General features: G+C 33.4%; 1 protein-coding gene across 5 annotated transcripts in view; it reads left to right on the top strand.

The window, feature by feature from the left end:
• The window catches only part of Fife (regulating synaptic membrane exocytosis protein fife), a 168,799-nt gene that overhangs the window by 35,869 nt on the left and 112,688 nt on the right, over nt 1–20,242 (top strand). For all 5 annotated transcript variants that reach the window (XR_014924574.1, XM_085482080.1, XM_029319530.2 and 2 more), the window contains exon 2: nt 4,782–5,118. Coding sequence is in view for 4 of the 5 variants with exons in the window: in XM_085482080.1 (XP_085338206.1) it covers nt 5,080–5,118 (39 nt within the window). In the remaining variant the exon portion in view is untranslated. The remainder of the gene's footprint in view (nt 1–4,781; nt 5,119–20,242) is intronic.

The following is a 20,242-nucleotide window of genomic DNA, read 5'->3' as shown; positions in this document are numbered from 1 at the left end:
ATTCGTCGTAAATTGCGGGGATGGTTTGTTTGCACTTCGCTCTAAGGCGATCATCCATCGCGGATATTGCGTGTTACGGTCTGATGCCTTTCTATATACGACTCCGCTTTTGCGATTCATTCAATATCTCTCCGCGGAATTTTTCTCAATACCTGCTACGCATTCTGTCAATACTAAATATCCATTATAAGAATGCTGGAAGCGGATTTATGGAAAATTAGCATATTTATCAGGGATATCTCGAGGATGTAGCGAAAAAGCACAGTTGGAAAATTTGTTTTTTTTCTATTAAAAACGGTCCCCGTTAAAATTTTTGTGGTAAATATTTAACACATTCATGTGTTAATTTAATATATTGCTATTGTATTAAAATTGAACTTAAATGTTAAATTATTAAAACAACTGAAAAAGATGTAAAAATAACATGTGCATCTATTTTTAATTCTACACAATAAATATATTCTGTTATAGAATTCTGTTTACAGAAAAAAATGTTGATTTTTTTATTTTATAAGTAGGGATGATGAAATCTAAAATCAACACATTTTTACTTAAATTTTATCTTATAAAGCTGTGTTAATTTTACACAAAATTTATTTTAAATTATTTAAAGTTTTGCATTTATTTTGAGTTACAGTATTAACACATTCGTGTCTCAATTTAACATATATATATTCATATTATATAAAATTAACACAAAAATTTTTGTGGATTGTTTGGAACACGTGATATCTGCTTTTAACACAAATCTTTCAACTGTATTCGAATTTGATGGAAAGAGAAAACACCGTTTTGGGTATTTTTATCCCAGCTTTTCGAGAGAAGTAAAAATATAGAATATGTAAACTCATAAGCGAAATAAATCGCGAGGCTGCCTTTATTCGCCGCGAACACGCGAGATAACCCCCAGGTCATTAACATCTCTCTCTCTTTCCTTTCCTCCCAATATGCGAACGAAGCACCTACGCTTTCGCTAATTAATATAGCTCGTGAAATTTTCCCTCAGGGAAGAAGCGTAACGATCTACCAAATGGCAACGTGTTATCCGATACCGAGAAAACTTTCTCCACACCATTTTTACGCGAATCTGTCAGAGATTTTGGAGAGAACTCTGCAACTCCGCGTTTTGTTGTCCCACGCGAATATTAACTTCGGCGATTAATATAATCAAATACCGGACCTGCTTCTTCCTTCTCTATCGTCGTCTAAGAGCGACGAGCGCCCACGTTCGATGGATATTATCCACCGCGACGGGATCATCATGAGATAAATTAATATACGCCAGGGTATTACGAGATCGCGAAGCGCTTGAAATTCCATTCCGCCCATTGTTCCAGCCCGTCTCTTCCTCGTTTTTCTCCTGCTTCGACCTCCTCCCGTATCGATTCTCTTTCATATTTTATTTTTCCTTTTCCGAAAATTGGTATCATCGTCTCAGCGCCACGTTCGAATGCATTTTCGCTTTGCTTCCGTCTTGTAAGTTCGCTTCGGCATCGCGCGCGAATTTCTCTCTCTCTCTCTCTTTCCCAACTTATTTCTATATATCTTTGAAAATTAATTCGCGCATACTAATTCCATATGTTTAATATAATTGTTATCCGCGATCGCGTCAATACGCATGTAATATTTTTATTTGATAGATATTCTTAACATTTAATGTATATACCCATCTCTGTAACTCAATTGGTTTATTTCACTTGCTCGTCAAGGCCTTCCAATAAATCTTTTTATTGTATAACGCGAGCTTATAAATTATAAATTATTTAATTTATTATATAAATTATTTAATTATATAAGGTATTTAATTTAATAGATTTAATTTTATTTCTATCTTTAATTGATTCAGAATTGAAAATGAATTTACGCGGCCAACAACGCGCGTTGTTTGTGTTGTTCACGTGTGTTTATATTTTGCCAGCGATATCCAGCCCGTTTGTTGAGTCCCATGCATTATGCGAATACGCAAAGCGAGTTCCAACAGCGACGTTGTACGCGAAAATCCCGACCGCGCGGCAATAATAAATTTCGACCACGGCGCTTAGCGCGACGGACGAAACTGGGCAGCGCCGCGTTAATTCCTAGCAGACTGGTTAACAAAGCCATTTACATCGCAATTACTATGATTCACGCAGCCACGCTCGCCGGTTGCGAGCGAAATTTGTCTTACTGCACGACAGGTTAATTGCCCGATCCACGGAATGCGGAAGAGTGGATGCGCGGCTTTCAAAGCGGCGAGACCGCGTCAGCTTCCGAAAGCCATACGCGAAATCAATTCGCGAAACCAAAAGCTTGACAAAGTTTGCCAAGTTATCTACTGCGATCTAACGGCATTAAAATACTAATCGACTCAAATAATTTTGCGGAATCTATACACTGGAGAAAAATGTATTCGATTCGAATAAATATTTATTTCAATACCTGCCTAAAATAAATCATTTATTTAATTGGGCATACATAATATTGATTTGAGGCGAAAAATATTTATTTCATATAAGGAAATCCCTTTCGAAACAGATAAATATTTATTTGTTTCAAATAAATGATTGATTAGGCAGTATTGAAATAAATATTTATTAATTTAATAATTTTTTTTCAATCTACCGGTCGATGATTTAAAAATGTTTCGAAATGCGAGATTGATAATAATAATTCTTACAGTTTATACTTGCATTAAAAAAATATGCAATTAGTCACAAATTACTTAATCGTTTTATTTCGTCGAGAACTGTTTCATTTTATAGGAAAGAGAGATTATTTTAATTTCAACAAGTTAACAAACGTAAAAGAGAACAGTCCGTGAAAACATGTTAATTTAAATTTGTTAATTAATATTATTAGTTATCGATAATATGCGTTTAATACGATAATTTGATAACAATTCGTTGAGGAGATAAACACAAATACAGATTGTGCTAATTATCTCATTTGTCAAAAATGATTGGTTACACATATTCGGCAAAATGTGTGCACGTGTAAAATAATGTGTATGCACGTCATACATGGATCTGAACAAATTTATTATTAGTTTCGATAACTACAGCAGCGTAGTTTGAATTCGTAATTACGGTACCGTCATGATCAACTACGCTCAGGAATTAAGTGCCTTCAGTTGCCGCGCGGATGATTTCCTTGATTGAAATTACAGCTAATGAGAATGAGTACGTATATTGTAGAGTGTCGGTATGCGTTGATTAAATTTAGCGAACTTTGTTTTTGGTACGTCTCTCTCTTATTACAATTTTCGGCAGAAAATTTTATTTTTAACGACTTCAAGTCGCGCGCAATTCCGAACGCGTTAGTCTCATAACTACATTTTATTTTCCTATCTTTATTTTTATTAAATACAATCGCGCGAATAGAACTGTTTAATTAAAACTTTTCCTTGTTTCTTCATTAATATTACACGAACAAATGTTATGCCGTTTCTTGTCCATTAAAGACTAACAATTATCCTAAATATGTATTTACGAAAAACAATATGTTTCAACTGTATTATTATTATAATTTTGGATGCTGTGAATTTATATTTGTAATTATAATTTCGACATCAGCTGTACTCGAGAAAATTAGGGATCTCTCAACGTGTCCTGCGCCTTTCAACAACTAAAAATATTGGACGTTGACATAGTACATAAATATTGAATTATTGAATTATTCTTTTGATATGTGCCATTCCATGCGGACTCGATGCGACCGTTTGGAATTTCATAGAGCATGAAACATAAACGAGGTCAAGCAAGCTTCCTTCTGTTATTTTATCAAAGTATAACAGTTCCAACTTTTATGAGAAACTTGCGCTTCTCTGAGTAAAAATTAACTTTCGTTCGTATGACTGAGAAAAAAAGAGAATTATTCCTCTTTTTAGCGTCATTAAAATAATGTAATTTTGATTAAAGAGTCAGAGTACATTTGAGAAATTAATAAATTATGAATATAATGATCTCATGTATTAAAAAAAATGTTACCTCTCAATTGTCATCAGGAAAATTGAGATTAATTATTTAGCGACATGCACATGAGCTTGCTCTCAACAATGTCATATGCAGGACGAAACAAAGCCAGATATTAATTTGCGCGGGTAAATATTTGTTTGTCTAAACTTTCTAATGAGATTACGTTCGACCAAACATTCCTTTCAAAGCAACTAACATTAAGCTACGAGGGAGAATTGTTTGCAAACTACAAAGTGATATGAGAATTTGTGCGAAACCTCCATATCTCTCCTTTAAAATAGAAAATTTTATTGATCGAGCTTGGAATAAGCTGAAAATATTTACGAATAAATATTAAAACTTCGATAGAGATAACAATTACGAAATGTATTATCGAGAGTTATTCAGAGAAGACGTATATAAATATACCATCATTTATCACAAACTCATTTTAAGCATTCAGAGAGAATTTTCTTTTAGAATTCACCCTGAAAATCATGGTATTAATATCTATACAATAAGCAGATATAAAATGATTAAATTTGACTATGTACACATTAATATTTTTTATATTATATATATATTAATATTTTATATTTATATTATATTTTTTTTATATTATTATTTTAATATATTAATATTTTTTATTGTGGTAAATATTTATCAGAAAAATTCTTATGTAAAATTCTCTATTGTACCATGATTTTCAGGATGAATTCTAAGAGAAAATTCTATCCGTACATAAGATATCGCATTATAATGCGAACGTTATTGACTATAGGGTCTCGAGACAGCTCTCCGGACCTGTCACGCTCGCACGTCATTAACGTTGACACTTGGGTTTTTCAGATTACACGACGACGCGTCGCAGAGACGTCCCGCGTCACTTTGAGAGCGAGTGATAATCGCGGGAGATGATTTCGCGGCAGGAGGGCGAGCCGCACGGCTCCAATTGCCGTCAAACAAGATTCCACATCTCTGTCACGGGAAATATTGTGAGCCGAGGTCCGCGATTGTGAATCAGCAAAGAGTCTTTATGCCGGCAGCCAGCGCCGATCAGCAGGAAGTGACGAGAGACGCGATCGGGACTTAGGGATCCCCTGTTTCCTCCATTGAGAATAAGCGGGATCGAAACAGAGCCGTCAGGATGTTTTCCAACAACGCGTTAAAATCCTTCATGAAGAAGGTGAGTAATATCTCATTGTTTCTCGCACAGAATTTTCCCAGATCGCCGCGAATCATTTATCAACACGAAAAAAAAAAAAATTAGCTACCATAGCTCAATTTTAGATGTCCATATATTACAAATTTCCCGAAATTTATTTATCCTGCCTTTTAGCTAATATTAGGTAACTAATATTTTTTAGCCATAGTTTAACGCAGAATAGCTAAAAAATATTAGCTGTTGTAGCTAAAATTTAGCTATGGTAGTTAATTTTTTTTCGTGAATGTACACGAATGATACAATAATTGTGGACTAATAATATTAAAAGAATTTTTTAAGAATTTCTTTTATTAATATTTACCGCAATAAAAATATTAATAGGTACATAGTAAAATTAATCAAACATATTTTGTATATTATATTACTAGTAGATATTAATTATTTTTTTGTATAGATACAATAAAGTGTATTTATAAAATGCAATTACTCTTTTTATTTAATAAATAATAGTAATTATTTTATCAGAAAAATGGCTTTTAGCTTCTTTTTTATTTACTTGACTTGAATCATATTTTATCGAGACAACTAATTTACTATTTTATTAAATTTAATGTTATATTTAATTTAAATATTATTATATGTTCAATTAAATAACAGAATAATATGTGTAATGAAAGGTTTAGTCAAGTTAACAATTTTTTTTCAATGTATATTTTATATACATCGAAAATACATTAACCGTCTGACCAAGAAACCACTTAAATATACGAAAAAAAGATCTCAGATCGTAAGTTCTGCATAGCACGGTGGTCAAAGGTCCAGCTATCCTGAAAATGAAGAGATCCTGAGTTCGAGTCAGCGTCTTCGTCTGACGTTTGTCACGCTTATATAGAGTTCTACATTAAAATTTGTGTTTGTCTATACATTAATGGATGGGGAGTTGTCTCCCCACACTACCAAAAATTATGTGTCTAACCTCCTGGTTACAGGTGTTGCCTGGGAGAACAGGCTTGCGTTGATCACTGTTCACCCACACGGTTATTATAATTTTTGAAATAGCGTTCTTGATCTTATATAGCATACTGACTGATTTTTGCTCACGGAAATCACTTCATGCTTGTGCCATCTGTTGTGGAAAAGTAGATATAATCCAAAGAGCCATAGCTATTTATTTGTATATCTGTGTGTGTGTATTTATGTTTGTGTGCGTTCGTGTATGTGTGCCTTTGATTATATTTTTGCTCGATAGATGGAGATAAGTGACTTTTCGAGGACGAAAATGTAGCAGCAATGTATATAAAAAATTATTTCAAGAATATATGTAAGTACTTTTAGTTAGCTTGTATCTCGTGTCGGAGAACTGTGATCAACAAGGCGATTCTCCCAGGCCTGTAACCAAGAGGTTAGACATTTAATTTTTGGTAGTGTGGGGAGGCAACTCCCCACCAATTAATTGAAGACAAACATAAATTATAATGCAGAGCTGTAAGGGTGGCAAATGTCAGACGAGAACAGCTGATCAGCTGTCCTGACGACTCGAATTCAGATTTTCTAATTTCGTGACAACTGCTTTTGATCACGGCGCTACACTGTAGTAAAAATATGTAAAATTACGTAAATAATAAGTGTAATTTTACATATTTATACTGTGATTTATTGTAAAAATATCAAAAGAAAAGGATATGACTTATCATGCGCCGAACACGTACGACTTAAAATAACGTTCCTATATAGATTCATTTTATTAAGAGAAAGATAATTATATTTTGAAAAATCAGAATATAATCTGAAAAAGTAAGGTATAAAATAATCTATAAAAAATTGTTTTAAATAATGAAAAAAAATATCGATTGTATTCTAGAAACTTATATTAACATTGCATAGAGAAAATATATTTTTAATCATTAATATATTCTAATGTAGTAAATATTTAATCAGAGAAACTCTTATAAAATTCTTCAAATATCTAAGAGAAAATTCTCTTTGTGCATCGAGCAAAACGTATCAATTTTCATCAGACGGGATTGTGAAATGATTATGTACGTGAAATTTTCATTATTATATTTATCCAAACTTTGATGCACTCTCTTTGAACACGAATTTGATGAGTATAACAACGAATTAAAAAAGAAGCTTTTTAACACGACATTAATATGTACAGCGGTGAAAAAATGATACTGTAGATCTATAATGAAACATAAATTACACATGGCGGTAATTGTCAAAGGCTCCGCGATATAATTGCATATTCGACACACACACCGGTGATATGGGTTTGGTATTGGACGCGAATGAAAATCACGTCACGTCACGTCAAGATTTGCAATCGAGTATTTTTAGAACGTAATGAAATGTAAAGCCATGCAGATGTGAATTATACACTAAAACGTCCGTAATTACATCACGCGGGGCCGAACCGTGCGGTTGGAGACCTCCATGAATCGGATCGGGATAGAAAATTCTGGGTAATCGACAGATCGTGCCCGGAGTACGCGGCCGGTTATTTAACGACCGGTTTCATCCCCGCGAATATCCGCGGCGCATCGAATATTCAACAGTTGGCATCGATCCCGTCGAAAATACGGAGCGCCCGGAACGAGCGATCCCAATATATCTGTCCGGACCAGAGAGACCCGGAGATCTCGAGATTCTCGAAGGCGACTTTAAGGTACACACAGGCGGACCTGGAGATCAACGGCAAAGTGTAAAGCATTTATTTGTGTGCAGATCGATCGCAAAAGTCACTTTAGAATTGTAAATGTCCCCCTTTTCATTCTCTTGATCAGCGAAAATCATTCCATTTCGCGTTAATAGCGCCACGTAATTTGACCATTCGCTTAACTAAATACCGAAAGTTCTCGTTTTAACGTCGCGATGGGATATTATATACCTATATCGTTTCATATAATGGCGTGAGATATCATTAAAATTGAATATTAAAATTTAGTGATACTGAAATTAATATTGTTTTACTGTGCCATATCACAAATATCAAGTATAACGATATGAGAGATCGTATGTCTTTCGATCATTTAATATATATTCCGTATTTTTTGGTAATAATTAAATGAAGAAAAAAGATAAAGAACTGTCCATAAAAATCTTTCTTTTCCATGTTATCATTAATAAATCGATATAATCGAATTGACTTTGTTTGCTCCGAACATTTGTTATAAAGCGAATGAATTAAATTCCCGTGTCAGAAAGAATTGCGAACAATTCGCTATTATAAAAAGGATAAATAATTCGCGCTCGCGACACGTGTACTCGTGACACAAGGATTATGTCCTTATTGATCTTCTTGCATAAACTTAATCGTGCATAGTGCTTCTTTGCGTACACGCGCATGTGTGTCGTGTCCGCTTCTTTGTAGGAAATCTCTTTGCGCCACATCCGCGCTTTTCCAAAGGCAACTTGATGAGATGAAAGCTTTTGCGCGCTATGTTTCTCCCAGCCGATGCCGCTGAAAATGTTTGTACGTCGGTCCTCTCTGTGTCTTCTCTATATTCTCGACTTTACGGTAGCTTTGGAATTTTCGCGCTATATCACCTCTCCGGCTCGCTCTGTTTTCTTCTGCCTTTTCTATTTATATCAATAAATAGAGATATAAATATTTAAAAAATATTACTAATATTTTTAATATTTTTAATTAAATCTTGGCAATCTGTCAAGTTTAAAAATTCACGAAAAGAATTAATTTTCGCGCGTATTTTGGCTCTTCGGCTGATTTAATTTAGATATATATTATATTAATATTTGTAAATCACTTTATTCATTATTGAGCAATTTTTAATTTAACTGACACTATTTACTTTAATAATGATAATATACAAAATAATTAGAATGTACTTGTATTAATTTTTGTAGCAAATAATTTACATTGCATGCAGCAGATATTTTTACATATTTTTATTTAAAATTATATCCAGTTATTGTCATATAGAGGCGTAATTTTCCGTAATATTCCACTGGATATTTTATTTAATCACACAGTTCGCTGATTTTTAATGCGCGCATTGAATACTGTCTTTATCTTCATTTTAATATTTGACATAAACTTGATTTTGTTTCATTTGAACGCTTTTTTCACCGTTTGCCCTTTCACGCCCTGTGGAATTACATATTAAAGCGAAATTTTGTCGTACAGGCACATCGTCACGCTTCTTCATTCCACCCTTAATGTTTTTCGCATTCCGACCTGTGATATCATTAAATTATTTTGTATTTCAAGGAGGATTTGATGCAAAGTGCTTTTTTCGTCTAAACATTAATATTCAAAAAGATACAAAATGTTTCTTTCTTTTATAATTAATGCACACTTGTAATCGAAGAGAAAAAAAATGTGTATCTATATAGTAAGTAAAAAATATATTTAACATATAAAATTTTCTTTTTCTACGAATTTTCATTCTAAACTATCTTGATATGTTCAATTTATTCTTTTTCTAAATTATCCTTCCAACATTCTCATAAAAATATAAAAAATTCGTGCTCCGTTTGGATATTGAAAAGAACATCATGTGTGCGCTATTCTCTCCATTTTTTACGGTTGTTATATTTTTTCTCACCTCGCGCGGTCCAGCCAAGGTCTCTATGTATGTATAAGAGGATACGGCTTTATCGATTGTTTGAAAATTTATCGAGCCCATAGCGCGAGATTATTTATTTGCTCCCCTATATGGCCTCAATATTCGGCGATGGCCTTTAAGGCCGATAGAGATACGGTCGAGAGGCTCGCTTTTTATGACTGCGACTACGTCGAGAGACCTTCTCTTAGCGATTCTTCTCGAACATCGTCGTTACTTTCATCGCTGGTGAGGGATTAGGGCACCGTCAAGATTACGTCGGAGATCAGACAGTTTTAATATATCTCACTGACTATGCTTTAATATTGTATAACACGCGTACAGAAATATATGCATGTATATGTATATGTATGTACGACCTTGCGAAGAGATCCATAATAGTTCATAATATGCGATGAATAAAATACAAAAAAAGTGCACGATTCGATATTCCTTCCATTTTCGGATAACGAAAATATTACTTCGTATATATTTTTAATGCTGCGCATAACACAAATACTGCGACTAGATATAAAAATTTTACATATTTTGGGTATTTTCTATCCGTAAGATTTTTTCCGGTCATTGCGAGAATAAGAAAATCATGATTAAAAATATTAAAAAATATATATATATTGAATTGACTTGTCTTGAAATGTGTCCGATGCTTTTACTTACACAGGGGGAAAATTTCACTTGACTAAACCTTTCAACTAAATTACTATTGTCAATTGAACATTAAACATTATAAATATTTTTATATGTTCAATTAACAAAGTAATATTTAGTAGAAAGGTTTAGTGAAGGTAACCAATTTTTTTCAGTAGAACATTTCGATTTATTATATCGCATCATTTTCAATTTTGCTCGCAATATATTTCGCGGCCTCATTTTAAATTTTTTCAAAATGTCAAACGTACATCAAGAGGCACCAAGGAGCAAGTAATCTTGTTAAAGACATACTTCTCGTAGTGACCTTTATACATATATATATATATATATATATATATATATGCATATTCCCGCTGTCTTGTGGAATCAGAATCTTCAACCTGATCCTGAGTTCGAGTCAGCGTCTTCGTCTGACGTTTGTCACGCTTAAATAGAGTTCTACATTAAAATTTGTGTTTGTCTATACATTAATGGATGGGGAGTTGTCTCCCCACACTACCAAAAATTATGTGTCTAACCTCCTGGTTACAGGTGTTGCCTGGGAGAACAGGCTTGCGTTGATCACTGTTCACCCACACGGTTATTATAATTTTTGAAATAGCGTTCTTGATCTTATATAGCACACTGACTGATTTTTGCTCACGGAAATCACTTCATGCTTGTGCCATCTGTTGTGGAAAAGTAGATATAATCCAAAGAGCCATAGTTATTTATTTGTATATCTGTGTGTGTGTATTTATGTTTGTGTGCGTTCGTGTATGTGTGCCTTTGATTATATTTTTGCTCGATAGATGGAGATAAGTGACTTTCCGAGGACGAAAATGTAGCAGCAATGTATATAAAAAATTATTTCAAGAATATATGTAGGTACTTTTAGTTAGCTTGTATCTCGTGTCGGAGAACTGTGATCAACAAGGCGATTCCCCCAGGCCTGTAACCAAGAGGTTAGACATTTAATTTTTGGTAGTGTGGGGAGGCAACTCCCCACCAATTAAGTGAAGATAAACATAAATTATAATGCAGAGCTATAAGGGTGGCAAATGTCAGACGAGAACAGCTGATCAGCTGTCCTGGCAACTCAAATTCAGATTTTCTAATTTCGTGACAACTGCTTTTCACGGCGCTACACTGTAGTAAAAATATGTAAAATTACGTAAATAATAAGTGTAATTTTACATATTTATACTGTGATTTATTGTAAAAATATCAAAAGAAAAGGATATGACTTATCATGCGCCGAACACGTACGACTTAAAATAACTTTCCTATATAGATTCATTTTATTAAGAGAAAGATAATTATATTTTGAAAAATCAGAATAATCTGAAAAAGTAAGGTATAAAATAATCTATAAAAAACTGTTTTAAATAATGAAAGAAAATATCGGTTGTATTCTAGAAACTTATATTAACATTGCATAGAGAAAATATATTTTTAATCATTAATATATTCTAATGTAGTAAATATTTAATCAGAGAAACTCTTATAAAATTCTTCAAATATCTAAGAGAAAAATTCTCTTTGTGCATCAAGCAAAACGTATCAATTTTCATCAGACGGGATTGTGAAATGATTATGTACGTGAAATTTCCATTATTATATTTATCCAAACTTTGATGCACTTTCTTTAGAACATTTAGAACATTTCGATTTATTATATCGCATCATTTTCAATTTTGCTCGTAATATATTTCGCGGCCTCATTTTAAATTTCTTCAAAATGTCAAACGTACATCAAGAGGCACCAAGGAGCAAGTAATCTTGTTAAAGGCATACTTCTCGTAGTCATCTTTATATATATATATATATATATATGCATATTCCCGTTCTCTTGTGGAATCAGAATCTTCAACTTCTCCCTGGTGTCTCTCTTCTCTTTAGCAAGAGTGTGAAATCCGCTTGCCGTACCATTAAATTCTTCAAGTTCTCCTTCTCTCCTGTTCCTCATCGATCCCGCTCGATCTTGTAGAACTTTTATTAACAAACTTTTGCGATAAAGCTGTATCAGTGATAACGACCGAGTCACATGCTGTCAATTCCAGCATATCATCCCGATGCGTGTCTGTGTATATACGTATATGTACGAAAGCTCGTCGAATCTAAAAAAAAGAAAAAAAAAAAACGAAAGTCGAGCTGATCTTTGTGATCTCGACGAAATTTTCCGACGCGCATTTCCTTGCAATGCAGGCAAGAAACTCGAGCAACTCGGGAACGAATACGAAAAGGTCGGGATCTTGCGGAAGGCGGAAAGTTTCCCATCTTCTGACGTCGCAGAAATTCTACGCTCTACCCACGCACGGACATTTTCTCGATTATGTGATCATGCTTAATATAGCATTTTCGGAGAGAAGCGTATTGGGTTGCGTTTTTTACTACAATTGCTGTAGAAATATTTGTTGCTAGCTTTTTTAATTCAATTTTGTTTTACTTCCCTACGGCTCTCACTTATACCAGTTCATTTTACACTGTTAAAAAATATGTAGTAATATATCGCATAAAAATATGTAAAATTACATAAATATAATAATGAGTGTAAAATTATGTATATATTTTCGTTATTTATCGTGCAATTTTACACTTATTATTTACTTATGCATTTTTCCATATTTTTTACAGTGTATCTGCTGCAAATTCCATCTTGCCATTTATTATTTTACTATTTACATATTACATCATTTACGTTAATGAATAATTTGTAGAATCGGGGACGTTTTAAAGCGTTTAATGCACACGATGACGCTTTTATTTACGCCAAAGCTAGAGTTCAAGTTTATTCATTAATCAAATTAGGTCAATATTGTTACTTGACTTTCAACGCTGTTTCTAATTTAAGAGATTGTTTTACCGCGAGAGTCGTATTCTGGGAAAACTCTGCTCTCATTAAAACAGTACATTTTCCTGAACGTAGATCCGCGCAGAAGTTTTTTTTACACGCCATTTACAACGTTAAGTATATAGAGGCAACCGCGTCGGTCGAACCTGTCCGGGGATACACGTCGATATATCGTTATTGCACGAATTCTGAAACAATTTTTTTCTGCTACCACTGTGCGGCCGCTCGAGTTTGACGAGCAATTTCATTAACGATCATCTTCCATATTACATTCGAGCGAGGATGGAGCATCGATGGGACTGACCTATTCTCTAATTCATGAGATGAGATTATTCGTATTTCTCGACGTGAAACGTCGGAATGAACTGATGTTAGCATGTCATGTGAGAAAGACGACGATGAAGTGCGTCGTTGCGTTTCAACGTGCAATTTATCTATCGTCAAGATATGTATATCCATTAAGAATGCACACAATTTTATTAAACCGCGTTGTTGTATCGCATTCCAATGAATAAATTAAAGCGTGAGGGAGCGCGATAACGGTTTCGATATGGGATTAACTTGAAAGATGCGTTATATATATTTACACTTTCGTGTGTCGAAATTATGAATTATACGATATTAATAATTTCACGAAAGGAAAGAGGAATTAACTTCATCTTGAAAAACGTCTCAAAGAAGCAAGTACTTCGTCTCTGGTTAAAATAAAAAATAAAATAAAAAAATCTTGAAATAAAAAATAAAAAAATTAAAATAAAAAATAAAATTCAAAAATCGTTAAAATAAAAAATAAAATAAAAAAAATTGTTAATATACTCTTTGTATATATACACTTATCTCTCTTTATACCTATTAATTTTTTTAGGAATTTATTCAAAAGTGGACAGCTCTGCTTTGACACGTGCCGCACAAACGTATCTTATCTCGTCAAAATTTGATGTTCAACAAAGACGCTCTGACATTTAGAGACTCAAATTATGTTTCGCAAGCTAAATTGAAAGATCGTGAGAGGGAGTTATTTCGCTTCTCGAGCGAGCTCGAAAGTGCAACGTGATAACGACTCTGTTGCAGCTCTTTGCGAGACCTCTAGTTGCCGCCAGGAAGTCGACAGGTGTCAAAACCAGCTTAAAAGCACGATGGTAACGTGCAACTGCTCGTGTCACGAACAGGTTTACCTGCCGTCACACTACCTTTGCTCTTGTAATTCGTTCAATAATTAATTAATTTATCCTTTGATCATTAGCTATTGAGTGAATTAGTCCTCTGTCCGAATGCAAAATTATTTGCTTATTAATATAGCTTCGCGTGCTTTCTGACGTAAACTGTGATATGCATATTGCACATATTCTTTGAGAATACAAATTAATTTCGCAGAATCCGTAAGTCTTCACATTATTCTTTATTTTTATATTCTATTGCTATTTATACTATTAATTAATTAAAATGCATTCCTTTTGCGCGAGTTATATTTATATTATACACTTTCACATTATGTTGTTTTATGTGGAATAAATATATGGGATTAATAAAGATAGAAACGCGACACGAAAAATTCACGATGCAAATTTATGCATTTCTTTGTAAATAATTTGTCCAAATAAGATAGCTTTTGCAAATTGCGTTTTACATTTTCCTCATGTTTTTTCTAAGTCATTAGTAGTACGAAAGAAACGAAAGACGCAGCAGAATTAAGTGAATTTAATTTTAATCTTTACTCTTATTATAAGCCTCGAATTCTTATCACGATGATGTCATTGCGGATTGACAAAAATTTTTTATTTCATACAGTACTATTATTACCATTGTCCTGTTAAAAATCGACATTTTAGCTTGCTCTACATGATTACTTACTCAACTCGCCCATAAAAAAGTCGTATTTTCAAGAAAATAGCCCGTTTAAGAAACTTTAAGTTAAGAAACATTGCACTATTATACTAGCTAAAGCATTTAATGGTTGCATTCGCGTAAAAATAGCGATAAAAACCTAGTGCCAATAAAAGAGCACCAACTTTCGCTATTACAGTCTTAAGAACTTTGCCCGTTAGTGCCAAACAACGTACCTCAACAATTAAGGTAATATTTCTCTCTCCCCCCCCCCTCTTTTCAAACTTGTGATTACACTGTAAAAAAATATGTAACATATTACATAAAACTATGTAAAATTACATAAATAATAAGTGTAAAATTACATATTTTTATGTAATTATACATATTTTTAATATAACATATTACATAAAATTATGTAAAATTACATATTTTGATGTAATTTTAGATATTTTTTTACGATGTATACTTAAAAAAAATATCACAATTAATTCAGGTTTGGTCTCGAAAATTCGTCGTCGCGGATTTAATAACCAGATAAATTATGTCGTGAGCGAAAGAGCCCGAGATTAGAGATCACTTTTCCTAGTGCATTCGTGAAATATATAGCAGTCGAAAAGTCTCGCATTCGATAAGCTTTTTGCTTATCGACGTCGTTTAATCATCAAATATCATTTAGAGCCGGAGTCATTTTATATTTACTCATGCTTTGTAAAGGCATAAGATTTCTGATAAATCAAAGTAAACACACGTTATAGGATATGTCGTATATTCGTACCTTGTCAAAAATCATTTTTCAAGAAACCTATCACACACACACACACACACACACACACATCATTCGTCATCTGAAGGATCGTGCTATTCCAGCATAGAAACTATCGCATTTTACGGAAAGAGCATTTATATCGCTCTTTTTTATTTATCCCGGTTGCTTTTTCCTTGATTATGGCTTTTATACTCATCAATATATATTTTATCGACAAAATCGTGAAAAAAAGCTGCTTTCACACGTCATATTTTATTCAGGCGCTTTTTACGTCAAAAAATTTCGCGTATATAATGTAAAATATCATGGTATATCTATAACACATTATCATCTAGAAATTTTCATCGAAAAAATTGAAAATATGAACGTGTCGTTTTAATGAAAAATTATATATCTAATTTTAATACGTACCATAAAACTTGGTAAGCACCGTACATAATAGAAAATATTTTTAGTTATGTTCATTACATTAGATTTGTTATAAATACAAAAACTTTGACGTTCTAAATGATTCGAGATATGTTTTAAAATCGTGAGAAATGAAATAAATTAAAAAATTATATTACCTATTAATAATTTTCTGATTAAATTATATTAATTCGTAACAAAATAAAAAATGTTTTCAACAGAGAGAGATTTCTATTCCTTTCTAGAGCACGTCTATATTTATTTTTAATAAACATCGGTGTCAATACGTGTAAATACACGTTTAATGAATTTATTTCAATTTAAGTGAGCTAGCGACGACAAAATTTAATTCCCCGGTACTGGATGCACACATCGTTTTTTTTTCCATCTCTCTTTTTCCCATTGCGGATTTCCCTTTCACACGCTTTCGACTTGATATGATTATTTATCATGGCCACGATGACCGATAAGTCGGAAAACGGATGAGCGCGACAGTTTCCGCGAGTATCTATGCAAACATGGGTGCACCGCCATTTTCATCTATCATGCGATTATACTTCTTCCGGTGTCGTAAATTACACGTCATACGTGCAAATGTAGGTCATGGACCGTTAGTTGCATTCTATGTCGAGTTAGTTCAATTGCAGTTAGGCGTTTAAAGAACTATATACAAATATTAAAAAATCAAAATCATATTAAGAACAATGATTCGAAAATTGGCGATAATATTGACGGAAAGATAATTATAATTAAAAGTCTATATTTTCGCAATATATATATATATCCCATTTCCTATTTTCAAATACCATAAAATAATATTATCGAGAATATCGGCGATTACATTTACAAATGATGACGATTACACAAATTCGGAACTTGAGTTACACGTGTCATAACACTTGCAAAATTGCAACACGTGTTATAGGTAATATACGGTTCGACAACTCATGGGAAATGCAAATGTGTCGAGTATTCCAGCGCGAGTATATATCATTCGTGCGTGTAATTATAAACTAATTGGCAAAGCTAAGCGTCATAAAATCAAATACACATCAATCTCTTTGCAATTTACTCGCGCGCTTTTGATATATGATTCTGCGTTAATTTTAACGGGACGTTTCAAGTAGAAGACAAGAAAGAAACTTTGTGTATATGCGAAACGACAGTCGCAAAATAGCAGTTTCAACGATCGTGTAACAGTTTCATACGCGCATAATGATTTATGATTCATATACGTAATGCGCGATGCATCTGGCCGATATGCAAGTGAATATCCAATATTTCAAGAACGAATTTATTGGCAATCGCGCAGCGTGATTAATTAATATATATGCAGTACGTCGAATAAATTATACGTGTCACATTCGGCATACATCTTCATTTTCAGATACTCTAATCCGTAGTTCGTTCACATTTCGAAAATTTGTGTTTTCTTTGTTAAAAATGGTCCCCGTTAAAATTTTTCTGTTAAATATTTAACACATTCATACGTTAATTTAACATGTTGCTATTGTGTTCACTGTATTCAAATATTAAATTATTAAAACAACTGAAAAAAGTGTAAAAATAACATAATATGCATCTATTTTTAATTTTACACACAATAAATACACTGAAAAAATTTATTAAATTAAATGTAACATAATAAATCTATCAAAACGTATATTTGATTTAAATACTAATATATCTTCAATTAACGAAATAGTAATTTGGTTGAAAGATTTAGTTAAGTTAACAATTTTTTTCAGTGTACGTTCTGTTTTATTAGTGACAAGATTTGTCTGTTAAAATTTACAGAAAAATGTTGATTTTTTTATTAACATATTTTTAGTTAATTTTTACATTGAAACTATGTTAATGTTACACAAAATTAATTTAAAATCACTTTAATATTAAAGTTTTGCATTTATTTTGCGTTAACAATACGAATCATTGAATATTACGTTAAATAAGCACGAACATTTCTGTGGGACACGTGATATCTGTCAAATTGGAGAGAAATTTTTCAACTGCGTGTTCGAAACAAGATATTCGTTCATAATAGCGATTCATGATATTCGGTATGATCTGGTTATCGTAAAATCAACGATTTGCCTGTCGCAAATTATACACGATGTAATCAAATGCACGTCGAACTCGATGATTGCGCTGATCTGCAAAATGACGCGCGCAGGCAGGAAAACGAGAGAAGGATGGACGGAACCGCGCGCGCGCGCGTTTAATATTTCCGATCTGCCATATATGTAGGTGTGCATATATATGTATATGTATATTCGCATTGCTGCGCATTTCATCAACCCGGGACCGAATCACGGAAACGTCCCGCCGGCTGTTCCCGACCGCTGTAATCGTTTCAGGAACAGAGGCCTCGCATTATGCCCGCACTCAACGTGCCAAATAACACGGCTAGTATAAAGGGAAGTATGTGCACAGATGCAGAATAGAGACGACTAGAGAGGATACCTGGGACAAGAGAAGTGCCGAAAGCGTATCACAAACAGAAAGCGGAGTTTCATAGAAAATGAAGTTAGAAAGAGAGAGAGAGAGAGAGAATTGGCAATCGGCTAGATGCGATGCAATTTACATCTCGATTACGAGATTGGCTTTCGCATGGGACTCGCTCTTGTGTGTTTCTGCAAAGATATTTATATCGTTCTATATTTATCTCGTCAAAGGTCATCGTGGCCAGATCGAAGCTCTCCGGGAAAAAAAAAAAAAAAAGTATGTAATGCCGGCAGACTGGAAATTTTCCAGAAAATAAGTACTCGAGTTTCTTTTTCGAGAAAAAGAAGGGAAGAAAATTGGATTTGGCCGCTTCATGCGGTGTCTTTAGATTTGTTCCACGAGTAGCGAGAAACACGAAACGGAAGTAGTTTTCTCTAGTCTTGTTTAGAGAGAAAAGAAAGCAAGGAGAGTGAAATATAATCGATCATGTGTAATCTAAAATTGAAACGTATATACAAATACAAAATTGTTTGATATTATATTTGATATTCTACAATTTATTAAATTTGCTTTACCTCGATAAAATATTACGTTGATAAAAAATTGTTGAATTGTTAAAATTTTGTAAATATAGTATAAAATCTATTGGATAATAAAATTCAGAAAATATATAGAGTAAGAAATTTTCCAATAATTCAATATTATTTTCATAACTTCGGTAATTATTAAACAAATATTTTTAGCAATTAAATAATTACTAATTTAATAATCGTGACATCATTGCGATGCTATAATTTCTGTGAACAGCTTTTCAAGCATCTTCTTAAATTTCATCGCAAATGCGAGAAAAAGAGAGATCCGTATCGTCGACTGTTAAATCGATCGAGATGCGATAAAATAGATAAAACAGAAAAAAATTCTGTCTCCATTCGCGCGTTTTGCATAAAATAACGCGTACGTAAGCTCGCAAGAGTTCTTGCCATTCCGTAGAGAGGGAGAAGAGACCTACGATGGCTCTTGATTAAAATCTCCGAGGTTCGCAAGTTTAGCCCCACGGCAAATAATTCTTGCCAAGTAGCGTAATATAGCGCTGTAATGAAACGTAAACCAAAGAGTCGCATATTTAAGCCACCATTTTAGTAATTCGGCAAGAATTTTCGCTCACGGCAAAAAGTATTTAACCCCCAACTCCCTTTTCGGAGTTGCTCCCAGACGATTTCCCTTTGTGTAGTCACGTTGACAGAGTTTCACGATGTCACTGTGTTTAAACGAGCCTGCGGGAGAGAGATCTGCGGGTCAGATATTAAATTAATATCTACATGCGCCGGGTCAAGGATGGTGCAAGTAAACGTGAATTGGGGCGTTTCATGTTTAAATACCGTTTTGTATTATTGGGCCGCGCACTCTGTTAGCGCTTTCCAGCGGGCATCGCTTCATAAGTTTACATTATAATCGTGATTTACATCAGTTACATATATAGTTCTGTAAATTTACTCTCGCGTTTCACGAATTCTCTTTACGAATTAATTCTATATCAATTTTTACGAAATAATTTATTAGATAGATCAATAATCTGGGTCGTCGATTTGTATTGAGGGATTTTTATATACGCAAAACTCTTGTAAACAT

The sequence above is a fragment of the Nylanderia fulva genome, unplaced genomic scaffold, assembly GCF_048542155.1.
Source record: "Nylanderia fulva isolate GAGA-0341 unplaced genomic scaffold, ASM4854215v1 Scaffold10, whole genome shotgun sequence".
In the NCBI taxonomy this organism is placed as follows: Eukaryota; Metazoa; Arthropoda; class Insecta; order Hymenoptera; family Formicidae; genus Nylanderia; species Nylanderia fulva.
The sequence above is the reverse complement of the archived record's forward strand: the minus strand, read 5'-3'. Positions and strand labels throughout refer to the sequence as shown.